Source organism: Cannabis sativa, chromosome 5, assembly GCF_029168945.1.
Source record: "Cannabis sativa cultivar Pink pepper isolate KNU-18-1 chromosome 5, ASM2916894v1, whole genome shotgun sequence".
Taxonomy (NCBI): domain Eukaryota; kingdom Viridiplantae; phylum Streptophyta; class Magnoliopsida; order Rosales; family Cannabaceae; genus Cannabis; species Cannabis sativa.
The window spans coordinates 45,256,187-45,274,748 of NC_083605.1; the positions used below are offsets into that span (position 1 = coordinate 45,256,187).

At 33.0% G+C, this 18,562-nt stretch overlaps 2 protein-coding genes across 2 annotated transcripts; both read left to right on the top strand.

Moving 5' to 3' along the window:
• The first annotated feature begins 11,663 nt into the window (after positions 1-11,663).
• LOC133038353 (uncharacterized) lies at positions 11,664-13,010 on the top strand. Its single transcript, XM_061116475.1, has 4 exons — positions 11,664-12,259; positions 12,524-12,831; positions 12,913-12,969; positions 13,004-13,010. The coding sequence occupies exons 1-4, from the start codon at positions 11,717-11,719 to the stop codon at positions 13,008-13,010; spliced, it is 915 nt and encodes a 304-aa protein (XP_060972458.1). The 5' UTR covers positions 11,664-11,716.
• Positions 13,011-13,020: 10 nt separating this feature from the next.
• Positions 13,021-13,920, top strand: LOC133037647 (uncharacterized). Its single transcript, XM_061115042.1, has 4 exons — positions 13,021-13,103; positions 13,205-13,306; positions 13,386-13,560; positions 13,660-13,920. The coding sequence occupies exons 1-4, from the start codon at positions 13,060-13,062 to the stop codon at positions 13,756-13,758; spliced, it is 420 nt and encodes a 139-aa protein (XP_060971025.1). The 5' UTR covers positions 13,021-13,059; the 3' UTR covers positions 13,759-13,920.
• The last annotated feature ends 4,642 nt before the right edge of the window (positions 13,921-18,562 follow it).

Here is an 18,562-nt window from a genome sequence, read left to right on the forward strand (position 1 = left end):
TACTACTAGAGAAAATACATTTAGTAACACTTTTTTTTTAACTAAAAAAAATTGAAAAGCAACACTTTTAAAATTGTTGCCTCCTACCGTGTTGCTAAAAGGCTAAGTCTTTGGCAACATTTAAAAAAGTGTTGCCATATGCTTACTTAAAAAAATTAGGATACACACCTTACAACAACACTAATATTAAAAGTGTTGCTATATGGAGTATTTATTATTTTTATTTTTCAAAAACAAAATGAAAATAAAAATTATCTTTTCAGAATAAACTTGTCAATTAATTAATTAATTAATCACTCAAAATATATTGCATTAATTCAACTATTATTAGTACGTAGTTAAAAAAGCAAAAAAGAAATCAAAATTTATATTGCATTTATTAAATTACGTTTACAGTATGAAATTCAAATTTAATATAAAAGTACAAACATATTTCTATTCTATGATTATATATACCATATATTTAATTACATAAACATTCTAGAGAAAAATATTATTCATCTTGTAGCTATAATACTAATTCTCTCAGAAGCTAGAAGGTAGAAGTTGTTCAAAATTTTCAGTCTTCTTTGAATCAAGATCCATTCCAGAGTTTTAAATTTGTGAAAGAAACACCTGCAAAGAAATAGAAAAAGCTATATTATTATTTAAAATACTTAAAATCAACAATAATATAGTAAAAATTAATGACATATATGTAAAACATTGTACCTAACCTACGAAAATCATGGTACTAATCAAATGAATTGATACACCAAAATTGTAAGCCTATTAACAAACTGATTTGCCTGTCGAAGACCCTCAGCGCCCCATTTTTGCAACATGGTTGCATATAAAAAATAAAAATTATTAGAAGATGGTGAACGACTAATTTAAATTGAAATTTAAAAACAAATCAAAAGTATTTGGATACATTATGTGAACCAAAATATAAATCTCACAAAAGAATTATTTATGCCCATCTAATTCGAAACACAAAGCAAACATTTGATTATTGAAAAATCAATATTTAATGATTTCTTGTGTTATCATTTATCAATGGTGATTTTCTAGAGGAAGCTATGGTGATTTTTTTCTTTCTTTCATTTATGGAGTTCTTTTATAAAAGATATAGGTAGTTAAAATTGAAAAAAGTTATTGTCCACTACTGCCATGTTTGATACCACTAAATTCAATTAAATTATTTTTTTTTATTAAAAAAAAAAAAGAAATCGTTTTATTTATAAGTATATGTTGCAACATTTATTTCAAGAGTGTTACTTTTTGTTATTTATTATGAGTATTGATAACATTTATCAACAAGTGTTGCTATTGACTATTATTTTTGATTTTTTAAAGATTAATTATTAAAAAATATAAGTTCTTCAGCAACATTTTTTCTTTTAGTGTGTGTAATTATAAAAATAAATAAATTAGCAACACTTTTTATTCAAGGGTTGTTGATTAAGTGTTGTTAAACATAATTGTTGTAGTAGTATACCTGGACGGAGGAGAGTATCCCTCGTAGCCTATAAATGAATAACCAGCATCTGTTATCCGAGCAGGATTGTGGAGAAGATGTTCGACGAGGTTGGGACATGTTTGTGCCTAGCGAAGTATGAGAGATGGCAACTTCAAAGATTATTCTCGTTGTGTCCAGAAGCAAATACAATCCCTATAATCATGGGATTGAGTCAGAGAATAACGACAACATATTTTAAGTTTCCTATTTCTTGAATTGTAATTATAGAATTAATGGAGTTTCTTATTTTATTCATTATAAGCAAAAGGGAAACCATCCCTCATGTATTAAGTCCCTATAAATAGTGGCCTAATCTCACTATGAAAGGCATCGAAAGAATTGCTGCACAAATACATTCTAGAGAAGAAAGAGTGATCTAAGTGAGAAACATACTCAGAGATCCATTGTAAGAGCTTTCAAGAGGAAGAACACTTTGTTCCTTTCTCTCAAGTCAATACAATACAAGGGGAGTAGGCCATTACCATCCTTACGGGGCCGAACCTCTTTACAATCTGGTATTCACTTTATTATATTATTTTTTGCTTTCTTTTAATAATCTTAATCTCTTTATTTTTGACTTATTGTCATTGGCTAGAAACGAGGTCAACAGTTGTCCTTTTGGTATTTTGATTCGCATGATAGTCTTAGGATTCGTAATGTGTGATTTCTAGACAAAAAAGATCTGAATCTAACCTTCATTGTGAGTCATGGCTCTTTGAGTCACGAAGAACGTGTTTGAGTTCTTGAAAAAACACATGCTCAAATCTGTACATATCCTGGTCGGCCAAGGAGCTCTTGTTTGAGACTTGGCCAGCCAAGGGTTTCAACCATGTGGTCTGGCCGGCCAAGCGGGTATACCCCATGGGCTTGCTGGCCTGTGCCTGGAAATAGGGTTCTTGGCCAGCCCTAGACTGGGTCATGGGACTTGGCCAGCCTCTAAGGCTTGGGAACCTTGGCTGGCAAAGGCCAAGGTTCCAAGCAGGCAGATAGTTTTTTGTCCTCTATTGACCTCGGCTAGGGTCTCATGACGGCCTTGGAGGCATATACAACGGTAGTCTTATGTGTGGTTCCCCTTGGGAACTCTGTATGAGACTTTGTAGTGAGTCCATTATAGTCGAGTGCATAACATAGGGTTCACTATATGTCTAAGTAAAAGTACTTAAGACGATACTTGGTCGATAATTGACCTTGTACATTGTGATTTACCTGGAAGGTACCCTTGAGTACTGTTGACTATAATGTGTTTGTAGCTTTGTCAGGTTGCTCGCCTTTCCTTTTCTCATCTATGCAGGTGATTCTAAGTATTGAATTAGGGAGGTGATAACCGCATAAGTCCCTTGGTTATCCTGTGTGATCATGACTAGAACATAATAGACATGTCGTAGAGCACCACCATGTGATCCTCGTGTTGCTAGGGTGGCAACAAGGGGTCGAGTTAGAATTTTAGAGGAGGTTACCCAACCCCATGTTGATGTAGGTCTGAAGGTTGATCAGGTAGAGGTGCCTAAGGTTGACTAGAGGGCTGAGAGTCTCGATACTGAGTCTGAAGTTGAGGAGGCCGCACCAGTCAGGAGAAGGAGATACAGAACTTGTATTGTCCTCTCCAACTGCCCCTTAGGTAGTTATGATGACAATGGGGAGCCTTTGAATAGGCTCAATCAGCCTTGGGCTTGGATCACATCTTGATTCAGTCTTTTGAGCCTATGATTTTTGATGCCAAATCACAGATTTAGGTGGGTCTCTCCCACCTTTGTCTTCTCTGCTAATACTTTTAGCAGGATACTTGCTAGTGGGCTAGTGAGGGGTGTCCATTGGGGGATACCCACTAGAGATCAGAGGGTGCACCAGCTTGCCCTTGGTTGGATGGCATGGTCGGAGCATCATATAGAGTAGGGGCAGTGTTGCCGCTCCACCCTTACTTCAAAGACATCACTGCTTATTTTGAGATGTGTCTAACACAAATTACCTCAAAAAGTATCAAGTACCTTTTGGCGATGTTTGTTTTATATAAGGAGCTAGGTTGGCCTCAGCCCACTCCTTATGAGATTGGATACTATTTTGATTTGAAATCTGCTCCAAAGCAGAATAGGACTAGGTACTTCTACTTTAGCCAGGTTAGCCAGCAGTGGTTAAGTGACACCAACAACACACCCATGTCCAAAGTAGGTGTCTACTCCCAGAACTACTTTATTGGTTGGGGCATCCAAAAGATCGGACACTACCAGTTCCAGCTGGTGCCATTTTTCAAGCGCTCCATCACCACACTGTAGATGCGAGACATGGAAAACCACATCTTGTCTCTTCCTATGAAGAAAAGAAACATAATTAGATTGGCCAGTGTGGCCAACTTTCAGAAGTACAGCTTGTACCCTCCTGCTTCTGTAGTTTTAGGAGCCCAGGGCCCATTAATTGGTGTAGATGGAGCCATAGCTGCAGAGGGGCTTGTCCTAGTGATGGATAAGTCCCTGGCTTGGATGATGAGATGCCTCTATCTCAGATAGCTTAGAATCTATAGAGGAGAGAGAGGGCCCTCTGCCAACGCTTGGTCCGTGGGGGCTCATTTAGTGATGCTTCTCTTCAAATCAGGCCTGAGGGACTTACTCGCTCCTTGCCTACATCTAGAGGTAAGGGCAAGGCAGTTGTTAAGGATTTTGAAGATTCCTCTTCTGAGGATGATGGTATTTGTTAGTTGATAGCACCATCTTTTACATTCTTATCCTGCATTGAATATTTGTGACTGACTTTGCTACTTTCTTTTTGCAGATATGCCTTCCAAGTTGAGAGGTATCGCTAAGGTACTTTCTGATAACCCTTTGGGTCATCTGAGGGCCATGGTGGCCCAAACCCCTCATGGTGGAGAGGATGATGGATCATCTCTTCCTCCTCCTCTAGAGCCTTCCGCAGCTGGGCAGTCCATGATTGATGATCCTTTGGCTAGGAGGGAACGACCTTCAGGCAGGGGTGCCCCGAAGCCCAGTTGGGGAGCAAGCTCGGTCGCGAGGCAGAGAGGCCTAGAGGCAACTCGCAGGCTCGTAGAGATAGCTATTCTTTTTATGGATGACGATGAGCTTCAAGGTCTCGGTGACAGTGAGCCAAACATGCTCCACTCTGCTGGCCTATGAGATTTTTCTGTGGTGAGTTGCTCATTTAACTTGCTCATTTAATTGGAATTTTTGTAGGTTGGCCGACCATGGTGTTATTGCATGGGGTTGGCCGCCCAAGAGTGTGTCGTTGACGGATCTAGCAGGCCATAGCAACCTTGTGGAAAGGCTGGTCAACCAGTGTTGTATTTTGACACTAACTTTGACTTTGTTTTGCTGCTAGGCTTTGATAAAGCTGAGCATTTCGCATGACAAATCCTGAGGGTCTTTGTGCGCTCTTCGAGAGTAGGTGAAGACCTTGGAGGCTGCCCTCCAGGTGAAGGACTAGACTATCTTTGAGATGGAGGCTCTCAGTCTATAGAACTGGAGTATGATTTCTAGTTTGGAGACCATGCTTGGTACTAAGAACCATAAAAACACCACGACAGTTGCTACCATCTATAGGTTGGAGGCTGACCTTGCTGGGTCTAAGGAGAAGTTGAGTGTAGCCCTTATTGGCCAGCAGGCCATAAGGGATGAGTATGTTGACTTGTCTTCAAAACTCATCTATGAGTTCAAGCTGCACAACTCCAATGCTGACTTGTCATACAAGGGCGATGAGGCCTTCCTAGAAAGGACATTTGCTCAAGGGAGAGCGCTATTTGAGAGCCGATTAGGAGCAGATTGGACTGTCATCCATCCAGAGGGATCATCCTTGGGGTTGGCAAGCCCACCTGCTGAGGAGGTGGTCGGCCAAGGCCTTGACAAGGTGGCCAGCCAGCCCATGGAGGCTATGGCCGGTCCACCCATTGACGATCCAGATCTTGCAGCATGTGGATACGGCTCCATTTGCCCTTACACGCATGTAGATGCAATTTATTAGTTTTCAGCATTATGGTTGTAAAATATAGACAATATTTTAATATTTTGTATGGCCTGTGGCCTTTTACTTTTTGAAGATTGCTTATTTTCAGCCCAAGGGCCTTCATGTTTGTATCTTTGGCCTATAGGCCCTCTATTTTTTTTTTTTTTTTTTGCCTCTTTTAATGAAATAATTAGTTTCTTTTAAAGTTAGTATCATTTTTAGATTGTAATTTTTTTCATTATCTTGTTGATGAAACTTTTTTTTTTAATTCTTTAAATGAAATTATTAGTTTCTTTCAATATTGATGAAACTAGTATTTGAAGTTTGTATTCTTTCTAAATTATGATTTTTTATATTTTTTTTAAGGATGATGTTGATGAAACTGGTTTTTTTTCTACTGTTTTTAATGAAATAATTATTTTTAACAAAAAAAAAATAGTAGTTTAAATAAAAAAAAAACAAGTTTAATTTTTATGAAAAAATGAAATATAAAAAATGTACACTTATTATGTATATTAAGAGAAAAAGAAAATAGTTTGAGAAAAAAAATTAAAAAAAAGAGATATAAAGAGAAATTAGAAAAAAAAAAAGAAAAAAGAGAAATAGAGAGAGAGAGAGAGAGAGAGAGAGAGAGAGAGGAGAAAGAAAGAAAAAAAAAAGTCAGTAACTAACTTAAAAAATAAAAAGAAAAAAGAGAGCCAAAATTGACTAAAATATATATAAAAAAGATTAAAAAAAAATTTTTTGAAGCTTTAATAAGTAAAAAACATTAAAAAAGAATAAAAAATTAAGAAAAGTAAGTAAAAAATTTCTTGTCAAATTATAATGTTTGAAAAAAATGTAGTATTTAGTATAAATTTCCCAAATAGAAAGAAACCCTAAAATGTAAATGTAAAATAAATTAAAAAAAATAAAACTAATTAAGCTAGAAACAAAAACATGAAATATGAGTTTGGATAAAAGGTTTACAAAAATATGGCATATCAAATACCATAAAAATTTTAAATATGAAAAAATATCATAGAATAGTGACAAGCCTATAAATGTCATATTTTTGTAACTTTTTTATGAAATCGCATATTTCATGTAATTTTCACTTAAATAAAAATAATAAATAATTAACTATCAAATTAAGCTTATGGTATTGTGCGTAAGAAAATTTACTTCAGAAGATAAATAAAATAAAAGTAAAATAAAAAATTTAACTTATCCAAAACAAAAATCGATATCATATAATTTTTCTTAGATAATTTATATCATATAATTTTTTTTTACAATATCTAATTTACTTCCTTTTCAAAAAAAAAAAAATATCTAATTTATTTGAAATTAGTAAAGTTAGAAATAAAACTAACCCTTAAATAGTGATGGTGCATAGATAATTAAGCTGGTAGAAAAAAAAAAAGAAAGATAACTGCGAATTAAATAATAATCATTTTGTAAATAAAAAACTAAGGGTGATTCTACAATGCACCCTTTAAAAGGGATGTACTGATACACCACTAACTTGTTTCGGTCTCGAGAAAATCTTTTTAATCTAATCTTTTTTCATATTCATATACGTTATAACTATTTAAGATAACCTACAAAATTTTGAGAAATTTTGAATAATTTATAATATAGAAAACAATGTTCAAACAGTCTATTTTACACGCGTATAAAATAAAATAATCACGGGTGCAATACACCATTTGAACATAGTTTTCGGCGTCTTAAACTTTTCCAAATTTCTTAAAATTTTGCAGGATGTCTTAAATAACTATAACGTACATGACCATGAGAAAAAATTTGACTAAAAAATTATTTCGAGTGTTAAACCAGATAAAGTGCATCAATGTATTCATTTTAAGGGAGTGCATTGTAAAATTTCTCAAAAACTAATACCTAATGAATAAATATTTAATGATAACAGGTGTTGATGAGGTACTTGCATTTAGTGTGGAGGCTTTGTCTTTCTGATTTGAGAAAGTGAAACAAACAAAAATAAATAGTAATTCGTAAAATATAATATAGACCGTGACTAAGCAAGAAAATAGTAAAATAAGAAGGATGTGAAGAAGAATCTTGTTATACACACTACTACAATGTTAGCCTTTAGAGGCAGTTTTTTCAACCCCATTTATAAAAAGGGAAGCTAAAGGGTGTGAAAATACCCGCTATGTTCGAAATTGACATTTAGAGGCGGTTTTTTGATAAAAACCGTAGGTATAAAATTGCATTATACCATTTAGAGGCGGTTGGAAATTATTTTTTTTTTTTTTCTGAATTACCCTATGCCGTCGGTTCCCTCATAGGAACCGACGGCATAGGGTACACGTAAACCTGACACGTGTACCCTATGCCGTCGGTTCCTATGAAGGAACCGACGCCATAGGGTCGATCAGACTATAACCCTTTTGCTCGACCTTCCTTCTTCCTCCCCACTTCACTCAGCAACCCAGAAAAACCAGAGACCCATTTCTCTCAGCCAAAACCCTCGCCTCCACCACCTTCTCCCCACCCTATCTCCCTTATTTCTCAACCATTTCAGCCCATTTTTTTTTTAAAATCCTCCATTTTCGATACTTAATAACATACACCTAAAAAGTTCTGATTTTTTAGCCTCTAAAAGTGTCATCCGAACCCAAATAGTAAACTTTGGGTGTGAAATCCGGCCACCCATTTTTGTTGAGAAATTGTTCAATCTCAACCTCGTTTAAGGTATAAATATTGCTTCTATTCTTATTGTATTATGTATATTGTTTTATTTTATGTTTTTGTAAATTATTATTTGAGTTTTTTTATTTTATTAGTAATATTATTGTGTTTTATGTGTATAGTGTCGGGATTTTTTACGGTGGTCGTCGGATTGCGGTTATTAGGTAATAATTTATACCACAATGTATAGTATATATATGTATTTGTATATTTTATTGAATATTTGTATATAATGTGTGTATATATTGTGTGTGTATATAGTGTGTGTATATTTTTTATGAAAATAAATTTTGTAATTGTATTTTATATATTTTTTGCAATGTATATTTATTGTGAATAAAATGACATTGGAGGGATTTTATTAGTTTCAAAAAAAAAAATTAGTTTAGAAATAAAATTTTTAAAATGGAATTAGTGTGTGATATAATTTTATTTTTTTGAGATAATAGTGTGAGATATAATTGATTATATATATGTATGTATAATTTAGTAACTAAGTAACTTGTTACAATTTTTTATAACTAGTTATAAGTTATGAAATAATTAATTTTGTAATTTCGTTGTATTTCTTTATATTATAGGGGTTCGGCATAATTTTGTGTGTAGCGTATTTGGGCTTGCAATTATAGGTATATACTTTTACTAACTTTTTCTTAATATATAATTAATTATCAATGCATGTTAGTTGAGTTTGAATATCTTAAATATTCATCCGTAGTGAAGTAGGTTCTGCGAATACATGTATCGGCGGTCGGATGGGTGGATTAATTTTGTATTGTTTATCTGTTTTGTTTGTTATTTTAGGCACTTGTAAAATTTTTGGGAACGTCCAATTACAGTAGTTATGCTTCTTAGAAATTTCGGTAGAATTAGGATAAATCTTACTAAAACCATTCATAATATAGTTAATTATAACATAGTAATAAGAAGTTAGGTCACATAAAAAATAATAATATTCACATTTATGAAAACTTTTTAATTTTACCAACATTATAATCAACTAAACAACCTAATAACATGAACTAATGTAAAACGAAAATTTGAGTAATTTTTAGATTAATATGAATAAATTGTGTGAGAGACTTAGTTAGTTACATTGTGTAATTAGTAACTAGATATAATTAGTTACTAAATAAATTAACAAAATAAACATATAAAATCCTTCTTTTTTTATTTTTTTTTCTTTCATTTGAGAGGTTCAATGTGGATTTTTATTTTTCAAAGAAAATAAAGAGCAAAAGTTAATTAAAAGGGGAAAATATTAGTTAATACCTTTATTGCTTTACCAAAAATTTTTCCCCTCAATTTTATTTATTAAAAATATTTAACATTTTAATAACATTCTAATCAACAAAACAACCTAATAATATGAACTAATCTAAAACGAGAATTTAAGTAATTTATAAATTAATATGAATAAATTGTGAGAAACTTAGTTAGTTACATTGTGTAATTAGTAACTAGCTATAAGTAGTTACTAAATACTGAATTTTTTTGGATAGGATTTTTGTTATGGATAAATCATGGATGCGTGAGGAGAGAGACACACTGCGATTTCAAGTAGGGTTCGATGCATTTTTAGAGTTTGCCTTAAAGAATTCTACAAATCACGATCGTATTCATTGTCCGTGTGTAGATTGTTGTAATGTATCTAAAGGGAATATTACAATGATTAAGGACCATGTGTATTTACGAGGTTTCAATAGAAGTTACACTAATTGGTATTACCATGGCGAACATTTACCTAATGATCCATATCCATTAGGAAAGCGGGGGGTAGATGATATCGAGGGTAATGATTTTGATGATTATCCATTGGACTTGCTTAACGAAGCACAGGAGGAATTTCTTAATGATCCTGAGAAATTCGATAATTTTCTTAGTGATGCTGATAAACCTCTGTTCGATGGTTGTAAAAAACTAAGATTACCAACAATGGTAAAGTTTTACAACATAAAAGCAGAAAATGGAGTGAGCGATAAATGTTTCACTCAATTTTTAGCTGCTTTTAAAGATATCTTACCATTTGCCAACTGCTTTCCGGAATCTACTTATGAAGTGAAAAAAACGTTAAATTCTATAGGATTGAAGTATGAAAAAATTCATGCATGTCCGAACGATTGCATTTTATATCGTAAGGAATATGCAGACATGAATTATTGCCCGACTTGCGGTTTATCCCGCCATAAAGTAAACAAGAGTAAGGAGAATAGGAAACTTATCCCCCAAAAAGTGATGTGGTACATGCCTTTGATTCCGCGACTGAAACGATTATATCGTAGTGCAGAACATTCTGAAAATTTGATTTGGCATGAGACCAAGAGAGTGAAAGATGGAAAACTTAGACATCCTGCAGATTCCCAAGCTTGGAAAAAAGTGAACTACATAAACCCTGAATTCAAATCTGAACCAAGACACATTCGTCTCGGTCTGTCTGCGGATGGATCAGGGCAAAAGAGTGGCCCTCGAAGTTAATGATAAAGGTCAATACTGTGGAAAAAGCTACGCGAAGCTCGTATCCACTCTGGGAGTCAGATGTCGGCAGACAATAGGGTTGGCTTATAAAAATTGGAAAGAAGTCAACCAGACTCTGAAAAATAAAGTTTGGAAAGACATTCAGGTAAGCTATTATTTGTTAGAATTTTGATTTGTTTTTCTATTACTCCAAATGTTGACTCTAACCGTGTTTGTTTTCCTTCAAAATAGACGGGGTTCATTGTGCCGGACACCTTCAAACATGATTGTCTCATCCTAGCTGGGAAGTTAATGAAAGACTTCAAGAATAGGATGACAAAAGACATCATAATGCCCGCGTTGAAAGAGAATGATCTTGGACGACTGGCACAAGTCCCTGAAAAGCACCCGGAGATCGACGCTGCTGATTGGTGCAAATTTGTTGAAAGTAGACTAACTCCTGAATTTCTGGTACGCTAATTATATTAACACTAAGATAAACTCTTAAATACAAGTACATGTATCTAATGTATTTTTTTGGCATTGTAGGAATTGAGTAAGGTGCAACGTGAACGTTCCTCAAAAATTCAATCCAGACATCGAAGTGGTCGGAGTGGGATGGTGAACGTACGGGAAGCTGTGGTAAGTAATACTAAAAATTTAATGTGCTATAATGTGCTATACAATTTAATTGGTACTCATTTCATTGTTATAACGTTATGTAGAAAAAGGACCTCGAAGTTGCAGATCCTCCCCGCCACCGTGTTTGGATTAAATCTCGCACCAAGAGTAGAAAACTTGTCACTGATTACGACAAGGAAATTGCCGAGAAGATAGTAAGTATATATTAATTCATATACTAATTGCTTGAATATATAATTCAATTAGAGTTAGTGTATATAATTCATATACTAATTGCTTGAATATATGCGTGCATTAGGCTCAATTAGAGGAGAAGCTTAGTCAGGGACAAATTCAGGTCCAGGGCCAAAACGATATCCTCACGCGGGCGCTCGGGACACCGCAGCATCCCGGACGTGTCGGGGCCGCCGGGTATGCCATTACTTCAAATGTTATTTATTTAGTTACACAAATGAAATCGTTGCTAATTTGCATTTTATGATTTGTAGGTTCCTGACCAGGGCATCTCAACTGTTCGGCAGGAAGAAAAGGGAAGTGTCTGATGTTGTGGCTCGGCAAGCGAAGGAGATTGAACAATTAAAAGCCGAAGTCCAATCCCTTAAGCAGCAGAGGAACGCTGCCGAACAAGAGGAAGAAGGAGAGGTGGCTGGTGAGGCGTATGTTCCACAACCATACGCTCCTCAGGATGAGGTACAACCACAAATTTATGCTGAGGAGTTCATTTCCCTCAACGACCAAGGTATCCTATACAATTTTGATGACCATGCGGCCCTTAATCAGCAAGTACATCTCTGCTCTGACAACATCGACAATATTGTGGCCCGAGGGTATTTGTACGAGCATGTGGGTAAGATCAAAGTTCACTGCCAGGATTACGATGATTCACATGCTCGGATCATGGTTTCGGAAATCCTGCAAGAGGACGCTGAAATCCCAGTCCCACTTGAAGAGTTCAGATATGTTAGGGACGTGTACCAGATGTTCCTTCCTTGGCCTAAACACTTAATTTTAACAACCGAGGTAACTTCTCAACTGAAATTAATTATTAATGATTAGTGGAGTTTGAATATCTTCAATATTCATCCGTAGTGAAGTAGGTTCTGCGAATATATGTCCTGCGGTGGGATGGATGAACAAACTACTGTTATATATGTGTTATTTGTCGTTATACAGCCATGTTCAAAATTTTTGGGATCATTCAATTACAACCGTTATGCTGCCGAAATTTCGGTAGAAATTAGATAAAATTTGATATATATATATATTATGTTCTGTTTTGTTTAGGGTCCACTCGCTCAACCGCCCTCAAGACGTGATGCGTCAAAGGGGAAAGCTCCGATGCTTTCTCCACAAAGCCGTGGTGCACGGGAAGATGAGTTGTTCACGGAAGAGAAGATGGCGTTGATCCCTAATTCGCTGAAATGGATGATTCATGAATTCCTAAGGCTCAAAGATAAACGTGATATAATCACAATTTCTGTCCCCCGAGGATTCATTGCACCGCGTACCCAGATCATTTTATCTGGAGAGGATTTGCAGCAGGTTGCTACGTGTAACTACATCGGCAACCAGGGAATGCTGTTTGGAATGATGTATACTCTTCTTTAATCTAATTAACCTTATATCAAATTATAGTTAAATTATTATAAGGCACTAACACTTTTTTTTGGCAGGCACATATGGGAGAGCATCAACGGTCTGAGAAAAATTTTCAAGTTTTACGACCCCGAGCTTCTCACAAAGGTAATGGGATCGGCGATGAAGAACGTAGTCGATCTTTTGACGATGCGGCAAGACGATTGGCTAATTGGTTATCATTAATGAACAGCAACCACCAAATGTTCTTTATTCCTTGGAATATCGGGTAAACTTTATTAAATTCTTTAGTGCTAATTGTTCATTTCTATATTATGTCTTCAAATTATTTTTATACTATCTTACTTATATTCCAATATAATTTTCTAGGATGCATTGGACGCTAGTGGTGGTTGCGCCAAAGAAAATTATCCATTTAAACCCTCTAAAAGGCCGCCCAATTCCCGAAGAAATAGAACAAATGATCGGAAGGTAATTATTTAATGACTTCTTATGTAACGAATTTAAATTAACTAACGAATTGAAATGCTAATATAATTTTTCCAAACAGGGCATTCATGTATATAGGGGACGCACATCAGTATCTTGGCCCGTGGCAAGGAATTGCACAAGCAAATTGTCCAAGACAACCTAAAAGCCAAGAATGCGGTTTTTATGTTTTGAAATATATGACTGACATCGTCGCACGTGCCAACCCCAACCGTTACATAGAAGATCAAAAAGCTGTAAGTTTTAATTATTGATCATAGTATATAAATTTTATAATAACAAATATATAATATACATATACATAAACTAATATAAATTTTTAATTTTTTTAACAGTTTGGGGGTAAGAAGCAATACGATCCAAAAACAGAAATTTTACCACTACAGCGAAAGTGGATCGAACAATTGATGGCGGTGATTCACGGTGACGATTGAGGTTCAAAGGTCGAAGAATTTTTCTTCATTATGTAATTTTTATAGATTAACTTGTAATTAGATTTATTAACTTATTAATATTTTTAACTAATTTTACATGTTTGTGTAATATTTAATTATTTTTATGAAATCAAATTATGTTTTTACCCAAATTTAATTACTAATTAATTTAAAATGTAATTAATATATAATTAAATTAAATAAATATGTAATTTAAATTAAATAAATATGTATATAAATTAATAAATATAAAATTAAAATAATATAATTAAATTAAAAAAAAAATCGAAAAACTGAAATTCGCGAGACCCTTTACCGTCGGTTGCTACGCCACCTATGGCGTCGGTTTTTTGATAGGAACCGACGCCATAGGGACCCCTATGGCGTCGGTTCTTAGCTAAGAACCGACGCCATAGGGGTATATATGGCGTCGGTTCAAATAAACACTTTAGCGTCGCCCTGATAGGCGTCGGTTGCGAATTTCGCGAAAACCGACGCCTAAAGGGCTTAAAAACCGCCTCTAAAGGGTGTTTTTGTAGTAGTGACATAAAATTTAATCATAGCGTCAGTTTAGTTTATATATACATATGTAGGGATATGATTTGTTTCGTTATTATACTTTCACGAATTGTAATTCGTGATGTACGGCAGCCGTCAGATGAGAGAATTATTTGATCTGACGGCTAAGATTGATCTAGAGATAATTAGGGTTAAAAAGTAAAAACGTACTCGGACACTTATTTAATGTACCCTGAGACTCATACAAAATTATATCCCATATGTAATATATAAACATATATTCTGTTTCAAACAAAAATATATATATATATATATACTAGGTGATTGTTACGTGCCAAGCCACGTAGTGTTAGTTTTATTTAATATTTTAGTTTTTTATTTGAATTAATAATTAAAATAGTATAATTATTTGAACGATTTGTTTTATAAAAATAAAATATGTGTCAGTATATTTAGTAAGTAAAATATAGTTGTGTTATAATAATGTATGTTATTAATAGTAAAATGTACATTAATCTTCTAATTGAAAAAAAGTTCTATTATCTCATTTCATATCTAATAATAGCTACACAACTATATATTTATAGACTTTCACATTCTTTGCAAATTACTAATAAGCACCAATAATATTTTCATATTCTAATATTTTTCAACCTTCTCCTCTTGGTGGTAAAATTAAAAATAAAACTAAAAATAAGCACAAACATATAAGGTAAATACTAATTACAGCCCATTTTATCTTTTTTTTTTATTATTATTTTTTTAAGTCCAAGCCCAAAAATCTCTAAGCCAACACAATCAATCTTCTTTTATATTATCTTTTCTAAATATTTTATCTATATTTTTCTTTTTTAAAAAATAAATAAAAAAATTATTAATATTCTCCCAAGATAGGTTTGTTAGAGAGATATGTGGCTAAGATGATTTTTTTAATTTAAAAAGAGATTATTAATATTTAAAAGATTGTTTATTTAAAAGATTGTTTAATTTTTTGGGTTTAATTATTGGGTTTATTTTTTAACGGGAGATCAAACCTAATCGTTAAATTTAACAGAATATTCTGTTAAACCAAGAATGTTAAACCAAGAAATGCCGTTAGATAGGCACTTTTAATATTTAAGAAAGGGACAGTTTCCTTGATTTTATGAGTTGAGTTGCATGAGACTCCACCAAATGTTGTGTATGACTCGTTATGAAAATGACCATATTGTACACGTAGCCACACAAATTAATGTGACATTGATCCTCAACTTGCATTTATTTATTTATTTTAAAAGAAAACCAATGAATAATATTAAGTTCTTCTACAATCCACCTCTTAAAATAGATTCATCGATGCACTTAAAAATGACACAATAATGACCTACTACAAAGTGTACACTTATATTCATTTTATTTATTGAGAATCAAAACTTCAATCTTCTTCACTAGATTAGCCAAACACACACAATATTTGGACATAAACACATGACACAATATTATAACTCAAACTCAAAAACACTTAGTCGAAACTTGAATAAATAATGCTACTCTTTTAAGTTTTAAGACTGTATATGACTAGGCATTTTTGGTTATTGTATTATCATTGTTGTTATATAGTTGATCATTTTTAGATTTTTGATGTGAAATTTCGTATTGTGAGTTTTTTAGAGTTTCTAATACTTCAATAAGTAATAGATTTATATAATTATACTTGGAATAAATTTTGATAATGTTGTTTGGTGGATTCTTATTTTGTTATTAGGTAACAAAATATTATTATTCATTAGGTCTGTCACAATTATTAAGTGAGAATGAATCAATTTAAAAACCTTTCACTATATTGGAAGGTGAGATTGATTTTAATATGAGCTTAATTATATTTTTTATTTTGTATATCTATTGTTTTGTTTGAAAATAGGTGAATAAATGACTATACTATATACAATAATTAAGGACATCACTCCAACTACAAAAAGTTAGAAGAATAAAATGAGAGTTTAGAAAAATTTGAAAAGCGGACAAATAAGAGTTCACCACTCAAATATCAAAAGCTTAATGTTAGTAGACAAAAAAGTATACAATCAGTTAATTTACTGTTGAAATTGTCCATACTCTACTAATAAATGCTATATTTTCTGAATTTTGCTTGTACATGCGTTGCAACAAATTATTATTTCATAAATATAATTTTTTTTCCTTAAAAATGAAAACAGTGTGATGATGTTGAACCTAATAACTAATAATATATTTTTTTTAATTTTTAATTGTATTACTTTTTAATAACGTAAAAAAAAACTAGCATAAAATTTAGTATACGTGCCTCGCACGTAATTTTTTGCTAGTATATATATATATATATATATATATATATATAAACATATATTTGTATATTAAAAGGAAAAGGAAATTTAAGAAAGGGACAGTTTCCTTGATTTTATGAGTTGAGTTGCATGAGACTCCACCAAATGTTGTGTATGACTCGTTATGAAAATGACCATATTGTACACGTAGCCACACAAATTAATGTGACATTGATCCTCAACTTGCATTTATTTATTTATTTTAAAAAAAAAAACCAATGAATAATATTAAGTTCTTCTACAATTCACCTCTTAAAATAGATTCATCGATGCACTTATACTTGTTTTAGCATTCAGAAAAAATTTTAACTCTATTTTTTTTTTCATAATTGTATACGTTATAGTTGTTTAAAATATTTTGCAAACTTCAAGAAATTTAAAATAATTTATAGAGAGGTGTTAAAACAATTTATTTCATACGTGTATAAAATGAAAGAATCACGCGTAGCTAAACAGTTTAAACCTTATTTCACTGTGAAAATATTATATTTCGAATAATATTATTAACAAAGCTTATACTATAGCACATACAATTTAGTAGTGTAAAAAATTGATGGATGCTAATTATTCAAAAAATAATAAAAGGATGGACACGTTTTTATTTTTTGACCTCAAATAATTCTAAGGTCTTGTAAATTCCTCATGATATCTTGACCAATTGATTGCCAACCCAAGAACAGTACACAACAAACGACACTCCTCTTTTTGTTGGAAAGTAAAATGGCCTAACATATGCTATACTAAAAACAATAAAGATTTAAGGATTCTTTAAAGTTAATAAATAAAATGGTTTTTTCACACGTCGCCATAAACTTTCGAGTCATCGCATGAAGTAGAGTCCTGTTTTCTATATATTTGTAGACAAGTTCTAGTGGTGCAATAATTTAGTAAAGTTTTCTTAAAATTATGTTTCCTTTTTTTTTTCTTAAAGAGATAGAGAGTGAGTTAAAGTACCTATAAAGACCGCACATAAGAGCATATTATAATGCGTGGTTATTTTTCAATTCAGTTTTGATATTGTTTGCTTGGAGGTTATTAAACAATATTTACAAGGAGGTACCAAACTAAACTAAATATATTTTGCAAATATTTTTCTTTTCTGCTGTATATTTGTACTAGTAAATATATCGCATTTCGTGTGTGATTGTATTTTTATTAAATTCTGTTAAGAAGTTAATTATTTTACAATTATACAGTTAGGTTGGTTGGTTTTTTTTTTCCCCACTAGTATTTCGTGTATATAAGAGCTCCAATGCCATTGTAACAGTTTAACAAAACAATATCAATAAAATACTTTGTTTTTCGTTCTAATATGGTATTAGATGAAACAAAGTGAAGCTCCAAGAAATCAATTGTAGCTTCAAGAATTCAACAATGGTGAGAACAAGAGCTACTACCTCTGCTACCACCACTATTCCCGTGGTCGATGCCACCATAGAACAACCACCATCTCACACTTCCGCAGAAACTCAAACACATACTAATCCTTTACCATCTCAGGCTTCTATCGATCCTCCCAGACGTTCTGATTCTCTGTTTTAGGTTCCTCGTGTAATTCCAGCAGATTGTCCTGCCTATGAAGATGTCACATCTCCATATCATCTCAGCAATGCAGATCACCTAGGCTTAGCTCTCGCAACCCCTGTTCTTACGAATCGAAATTTCCAGCAATGGAAACGTGACTTCAAGCTCTCCATTGGGGCCATAAACAAAATACCATTTCTTGAAGGCACTCTCTCTCAACCTCCCCGTAATGATTCTCTCTTTAGTTCTTGGGTCTGATGCAGTTAGATGGTGTGTCTTGGATTCTCTATTCTGTATCACCTGAAATAAAAAGTAGTATAATGTATCTTGATACTGCATCTGAGATGTGGACAGTCCTAAACAATAGATTCAATCAAGGCAATGGTCTAAGAATCTTTGAATTAATGAAACTCTTACCT